Below are 7,868 nucleotides of genomic sequence, written 5' to 3' on the forward strand. Positions count from 1 at the left end.
ATTTTGCAAAGAAGAGTGGACCAAAATTCCCCCACAGCGTTGCGAAAGACTAACAGCAGCTCCCGTGTTATTTTCGATTGTTCTCGATTGTTCTCAGCTCAGGGATGCTGCTGGAAATGTGAATTTCCCTTCGGGGATGAACAAAGTATCTATCTATCTATCTATCTATCTAACAATAATAGTAAACATTTGATTTATTTTGATCGCTGCCAACACGCTTTTTGGCAATTACCTTGGCACATAGGGTCATAGTTTTTTAGATTGTGGCTTTATTAAATGGAATCGACTTTTCAAAACTACATTTATATTTTCTTGGGTTGTCTCTGTGTGATATTAAAATTGGTTTGATGATCTCAAACCTTTGTAAGTAATAAATATGCAAAAAAAACAGTAAACGATACTGTTTGCTTTGTGACTCATCGGTTTTTTTTTGTTGCTAAGTGTTATTTCACTTTTCATTCTACGACTGTAACAATGAACCATAATTTTCATCTCACTATAATTGCAATTTAGCCCAGTCTCCAAGCACTATTTTGTAAATATTTTTAACAATCTTTAATGGTTTTTTTTCTCTTTAAAGTCTTTATTACATGTCTTCCATCGGGTGCTATGTCAAATCCCGTTGCTTACTATCTCAATAACAATAAAGACAATTCAGTTTAGAATTTAGGTTACATCCTTGAGGGGAAAAGCTATAGGGTATGATGTGCTTTTTAGAAAATGGTACAGGGTCATACATTTCAAATGGGAGATTATCTAGTTAAAGAAGGATGAACAAATTGTCACTTATTGTAAAAAAAAAAAAAAAATATATATATATATATATATATATATATATATATATATATATATATATATATATATATATATATATTTATATTTGTTATAAAGGAAGCAAGGCGTCTCAACAATTCTTTGATCAAAAGGACGCTTTTTTTTAACAAAATAGGGAGGTGTCGTTCACGAACGGAGCGGCTTAATGAGCCAGCTCATTGAAGTAAAAAACGGATGAAGAGGCATCCACTTTATATTTGTTGTGAAGAAAAAAAGGTTAAAATAGTTCAAACTGTTTAAGGTATTTTACAACAATTATTAAATACTTCTTTTAGATGCGAGGGATTGTAGCTGTCTGGTGATTTTTTTTTCCTGTTTTAGTGATTGGTCACTTGATAATCTTACACAGCTAGTGAGTACAGCCAAACTGAGTACTTGCCTGTTTGACCCGTTTCAGGACTCTCTCTAAAAAAAGACCTTTTTGGGTCCTTGGTGCTTCAGTTTTAAATATTATCAACATATTGCTGCCCTCAGTTGTTTTTCCAGCGGCTTCTAATCCGCTGTTGTTAAAAATACACTTAAACAACCAAACCTTGACCTGAAAAGCCTGCATAATACAGGCCTGTGTCAAACTTGCTGTTTCCTTCTGAAGTACTTGAAAAAGTTGTGGCACAGCAGCTTAATGATTTTATGACTGAGAATAATATTTTGAAATTTATGCAGTCAGGTTTCAGGGCTAATCACTTTATTGAGACAGCCTGGTTAAGGTAACCAACAATCTCCTGGCAATGGACTCTGGAGCTTCATCACTGTCGGTGCTGCTGGACCTCAGTGCTGCCGTCGACACTAGACCATAATATCTTACTAGATTGGTTGAAAAAAAATGGGTCTCTCTCAGGAACAATCCTCTTATGGTTTAGATCCTACCTCTCGGATAGAATGCCTTGTGTTACGTATGGTGAAATAACCTGAGTCCTTTATTGTTACCTGTGGTGTTCCGCAGGGGTCAGTACTTGGTCTCCTTTTTTCTGCATCCACATGCTTCTGTTTTATTTGCAAGTATAATATCAGTTTTCATTGCTATGCAGATGACACTCAACTGTATCTTCCAATGGAAGAATCCGTCCTACTTAATTGTGGAAATGTTGAGACCTGCCTCACTGAGATAAAAAGATGTATGTCACTTAAATTCTTGCGCATCAACCCCGAAAATAATGAAATGTTATTTAGATAGATACTTTATTCATGCCGTGACTTGTTCTCAAAAACTGCTCTAAATATTGACAAATGTAATACCACCCAGAGTGACTTAGTAAAAAAAGCCTGGTCATCCTGGAAGGGGGATTACTTAATGATCCGCCCCTTCTCAAGGTTTCATTTTCCTCATGCTTAGGTTTTGAGTTAGATCAGGGGATGGTGTCATTATAGTCTTGTGTCTGTAATAGTCTGGTCTTTTCAGCCCTTGGAGACTTTTGTGATTACGGGCTATACAAAAGTAAAGTAAAAAAAACTTAAAGTAGTCATGTCTCGTTTGCAAACGTAACTGAAAACCATATTCAGTGTTGTTGACTTTAAATTGCTTATGTATAAAAAAGGTTAAAATTTGTATTTTAGTGTTTATTTTTGGTATAGGTGTAAATATTTTAATGTATCTTACCTGTGTTTCTCAGGGATGATATGTCCCACAATTACCAGTGGCTTTGTTTGCTTGACTTTAAAGTTGTTTAGTATAAAACTGTTAAAATAAGGTTCACTCAAGAGCAGGGCTGTCAAAGTCAATTGCAGAGAGGGCCAAAACCCGAACCACACCCTTTGTGGCGGGCCCAACAAGATCATTAATTATTCAATACACTAAAACTTGACTTTTAAAAAAACATAAATCTGAATTTAAAATAACATATTTTTCAAGAATAAACAAACTTAAGCATTAAATAACTTAAAACATTTTGCTTTCCATAAACATTTCTCCTGTCACAACTATACAAATTCAAAATGTGAAAAAAATGAAAATATAAATAAAAAATGTGCTTTTCACTTTGGGAATTTTGCTTTAGTAAGGAACATATGCTGTGTCCTCATATTATTCTCTAACTCTTCAACTTTCTGCATCTTCTGCTTTGCATTCAGGTTCTTCAGCTAACTCTGATGTTTTGTCTTATAGTTCCATTTTACATTAAATTCCTTAATTACAGCCACATTAGCTCCACAAACAAAACACAGATTTACCGCTCATGTCAGTTAACAAATATTTAGCCTCTCATCAGTTTTGAAAGGCTCCGTTTTCCGAATTTAACTTTTTCTCTGCCTTTGTGACGGTTTAGCATCCGCATAATACAGAGCAACAGAAATGACACCCTGCTTTTCTCCGTTTAGCCTTCCGTTACATCGTGATGAAAAGCGTCTGCACTCGTCAGGGGACAGCTCATTCGATTGATGCGGGAACATTTTCAGGAAGACTTGTGGCGGTAACAGAAGTGCTGCATTGTGGGATCTGTAGTTTGAGAGTTATCGGCGTTTCATAGAACAGGCAAATGTAGTAGATGTATATGAAATGGTTTCACAGGCCATAGAATTGTATGCCGGGACGGATGTGACCATGCGGGCCGTGAGTTTTTCACCTATGCTTTAGAGTGAAAAAATAAATGCTATTATCATTTAGCAGAGTAATGGATTTTAAAAAAAAATCCATCCATTATGTGCAGATGTTATTTTCAGTAGGGTCGCGGGGGTGCGTGCGCCCATCACAGCCATCTTCGGGCAGTGGACACCCTGAACTGGTTGCCAGCCAGTCGCAGGGCACACAGAGACAGACAACTCACTCGCTCATTCACCCCTAGGGACAATTTGAACCGGCCAATTAACCTGACATGCATGTTTTTGGAATGTGGAGAAAACCAAAGTGCCCGGAGGAAACCCACGCAGGCACGGGGAGAACATGCAAACTCCGCACAGCGAGGCTGCAGTAGCTGGACTCTAACCCCGAACCTCAGCACCGTGGGGCTGCGCGCTAACCACCCAGCTGCTGTGCGGCCCTTTTTAAGATCAATTCATTTTCTGAATAGTGTTACATTATTATTGGTAATCAGTCTCGGTTGTCCATCAACTCAATTACCACCAACACCATAGCATGCCAATTAAAGTAAACCACAAAACCTGTCTTTACAAAAAAGGGATTGCTTGCATTTTTCTTCCTGCCCCCCCACCATTTTTTTCTTTTATTCTTATTTTGCTTACTTTTTCTATTTGTTATACTTCACTTGTATTACTTTTTCTTTTTTCTATGACATTTTCCGTTGTCTTTTTCTTTTGCTTATTTTAATTAACTTGTAATTGTTTTTTTTCTCCCTTTCCTTTTTTAATTGTATTTCCCTGCCCCGCTAACAATTAATTTAGTTTACCTTATTTCCTATTTTCTTTTTTTTTTCCTCCAGCTTTTTCCTTTCACTGTAACAAAGAAAAATGGAGCGAACCGAAAAGGAGGCGTTACTGAAGTGGTAGCGAATGTGACGTCACTATGCCCGAAGTATATAAATATAACTGCGTCGCAATATAAGCTTCCATTTTGAGAGCTGACGCTCAAAGAACAACCAACCTTGCGCTTTAAGTAATCGCGAATTCCAACATGTCCGAACAGCTTTGCAAGCTCTTTGTTGGCGGCCTCAATGTCGACACCGACGACGAAGGCCTCCGTAAATATTTTGAGCAGTTCGGTACGCTCACAGACTGCATCGTGGTCATCAACCAGCAGCTTCAACGCTCCCGCTGCTTTGGCTTCGTCACTTACTCGACCCCCGAAGAGGCCGACGCCGCCATGGGCGCTAGGCCGCACAACATCGACGGCAACACGGTCGAAGTCAAGCGCGCCATGTCGCGTGAGGATGCCAACAAACCCGAAGCTCTCGCCAAGGTGAAGAAAATCTTCGTGGGAGGACTCAAAGACGACATCGAAGAAGAACATCTTAGCGAGTATTTCTCCCAATATGGCCAAATTGAGAAGTCTGAGGTGATCTCTGAAAAGGAGACGAACAAGAAGCGAGGCTTCGGCTTTGTGTACTTCACCGACAACGACTCTGCAGATAAAGCCGTCGTGATTAAATTTCACACCATCAACGGACATAAAGTAGAGGTGAAGAAAGCTCTTACAAAGCAGGAGTTGCAAGGATCTGGTCGGGGCGGAATGCCCTCGAGAGGAAGGCCAGGCCGCGGCATGAGGGGAAATCAAAATGGCTACGGCGGTAGAGGAGACTACGGCGGAAACTACAACTACGGAAATGGCGGCGGAGGCTACAACGGTGGCGGCGGCGGTGGTTATGGTGGTGGCTACGGTGGACATTACGGGGGTGGTTACGGCGAGCAAGGCGGCGGATACGGTGGCGGCAACGGCTACAACGACTTCGGCGGCGGTTATGGTCAACAGTCCTCCGGCTATGGTCCCATGAAGGGAGGACCCTTCGGCGGCCAGAGAAACGCGGCTCCCTACTCCCGCGGCGGTGGGGGTGGCTACCCCCGGGGAGGCTACGGCGGCGGTGGTTACTAAACTACACAAATCCCCTTCCTCAACATCCAGATTTACACCTCCATTCCCGGATTTTGGACGTCAAAAGTCAAAAATCAGTAACCGGGGGTCGTCCCCACTGACGAGGCCTCAAAGCCCCCAAACAGGTAGGAAGGTCACTTCCGCCCCCAAAAAACTGATTATAACAAAATAGGACATTTAAACTATAACTAAAAGCTATCAAAACAATTATGTACAAGTTTCCTCATCTCACTTGACGCTCAAATAAACCCTTACACGTTCCCCAGTTGTTACAAAATTGAATGTAGACTTTTTATACATATTTTAGTTGCGTTGTTTTACTGGCGTGGGTACATTTTATTTTGCTGGTTTTCCTGTAGTTGATGATGCCATTTTTTCCCCCCAACCTTCGAGGACGTAACCAACTACGCCTTCATTTTAGCTGTCTCGATCATTTAGTCACAATTTGTAATCCCCCGTTTTCCGCCTGTAGAACAATATCCAAATGTATGCTGTGTACCTTCATGTACTTGAGAGAAAAAAAATCATTTACTGTTTTGACAACACTTTTCCTGTATGTTCATTCATAAATAAAAAGGTTACACCACATAGCTTAGTTTTACTTATTGCTCAAGTTTATCCACAGGTCAGCTTCTTAGTTACACGAGGCCTTTCCGCAGTTTAATTTCAGGTGGGTTCATACAAAGTCTGCCCACAGCCAATGCATGTAGGCTATGTAGGGTTTGACCATGTTATTTATATGTGATAATTGTAACGCGCATATTATCTTATGTGAAGACTTTTTATGCTTATTACTGTTGATTATCCCTACATTTAGGTGTTCTTACTCGTATTCCAGTAGGCTACACCAGCCAAAATAGCCGTAGCAGTTTGTTTGTAGGCTACATCAGGACCCTCTTGATTACCTGGGGTCGGTTGTGATAGGAGTCTGAAATATCTCTTTAGGATATCCACATCCATCCAACTAGGTATGTAAAATCAACCTGTCTTATATATGTGTTGGTCATGTATGGAAGCATATATCCAATCCTAGCTAATCCATATGTCAAGTAAAAAAAATGCTGGTGGGAGGCTTAATTCAGTTTATGAATTAAGGGGAAGGGGATCTGAATGTTCCATTTAAAATGAAGTATTTCTCAAATTAGCAACAACCATGGTGACGTTCTGATGTCTAATGAACTACCTGCCAACGCACAATCTCACCCTTTTTCTCTTTCTTATTTTTCCCCTCAAGGTTGTGATGGTAGTCGGAACAAAGAAGCCCCAAAATTGTTGGTGCTGTTGGGTCGGTTGGTGCTCGGTGTCTGCTCAGGTGAAGTCCCTTTCTTTTGATTTGTGCGGGTGCTTGAAAACCTTGACAGTACTTGAATTTTTGGTGAAATGCTTGTAAATGCTTACATTGTTGTCATGTTTCTCTGAAGTAGGATCCTATAGCAACACATTAAATGAAGAAAAATGGTGGAAATCTGCTTAACATTGGCACCGACACTCAAGTTATACTTGCGAAGGATTGACTGTCCCTACATTTAGACATGACCCGTTGTCCGTAAGAAAGATAGGAACATTTGATGCAGCATAGGCTAAACAGTCACTAGCAAACACCATTGCATTTGGTGGACACTTTCTATGCCCTATTCGGTGAATGTTAGCTTCTGGTATAATTGTTTTCTGTGAATATATCTGTTGTGTTTCCTTACTTGGTGAGCTCAAACAACTATTGTTTGTAGGGATATAGGAAAATTGACCTTGAAAGTTGCGTCATGTGCTCATCGTTTAATCAAGTGTCTAGGTATGCAAATTCAAAGCAGATTTTTTAAAAAAATGTTATAAACTCTTAATTTGCAGGTTGTTTACCATAATAGTTTTCTTTATCAACCAAATCATACTTGTATATATCTTGTAACTGAAAATCAAGATGCCCTTTGATGTAGTGTCATGTTGGGTTACAGTCTGTAATTTTATTTTCACTGTTTTTATTACAGATTATGGTGTTCAAGGAGATCATGCATCATAAGACACCCTCTTTAATATATTTTAAAAAATAAATTATGACTTTTAAAATTATCCTTGTATGTCAGTTATTTATAATTACAATGGTGGGTTGTGGATTTGAGTGTGCCATGTGAGATGTACATCCTGATACTTGAGTAAGTGGTAGTTTTCGTGTGTGTGTGTGTGTATTCAACCAAGATATAAGATTGTGTTGTATATGATGTCATAAAGGCGTTCATAGGCTGTAAAAATCGCAAGTGGTAATATCAAAGGAAGCTGTGTGACAACTCAAGAATAAAATGTCAAGACCAGTTCAATGGATTAAAAAAAAATCAAGCAATAATAGTGTGAAGTATGTTAAATAAGCTTCTCAATGCAATCAGTTGGAAATTATGTAGAATAGAATATACCTTTATTGTCATTGTTACAAAATGGGTGAACATATTGTGTCAACGAAATTGGACGTGGCACTCCAGTTTATTTATTATTTCTAAAGATAAAAGATCAAAAAGGATTAAAAATTTGGATATAGATGAAAACAAAATGCACGAGAAAGTGTGGGTAT

General features: G+C 39.2%; 1 protein-coding gene across 2 annotated transcripts; it reads left to right on the forward strand.

Annotated features, from left to right (window-relative positions):
• Positions 1-4,319: 4,319 nt before the first annotated feature.
• On the forward strand, positions 4,320-7,375 carry LOC148359346 (heterogeneous nuclear ribonucleoprotein A0-like). 2 transcript variants are annotated; one of them, XM_088344568.1, is made up of 3 exons: positions 4,320-5,436; positions 6,546-6,623; positions 7,294-7,375. In XM_088344568.1, the coding sequence occupies exon 1, from the start codon at positions 4,397-4,399 to the stop codon at positions 5,309-5,311; it is 915 nt and encodes a 304-aa protein (XP_088200694.1). In that variant the 5' UTR covers positions 4,320-4,396; the 3' UTR covers positions 5,312-5,436; positions 6,546-6,623; positions 7,294-7,375. The 2 variants fall into 2 exon arrangements, with proteins under 2 accessions (XP_088200694.1, XP_088200693.1); XM_088344567.1 differs by having other exon boundaries at positions 6,546-7,375.
• Positions 7,376-7,868: the final 493 nt, after the last annotated feature.

This window comes from Urocampus carinirostris, chromosome 9 (genome assembly GCF_059441175.1).
Source record: "Urocampus carinirostris isolate Australia breed hairy pipefish chromosome 9, RoL_Ucar_1.0, whole genome shotgun sequence".
NCBI lineage: Eukaryota > Metazoa > Chordata > Actinopteri > Syngnathiformes > Syngnathidae > Urocampus > Urocampus carinirostris.

Bases quoted from the DNA above. Each gene is read 5' to 3' on its own strand.
- LOC148359346 (XM_088344567.1), top strand. From the start codon at position 4,397: ATGTCCGAACAGCTTTGCAAGCTCTTTGTTGGCGGCCTCAATGTCGAC.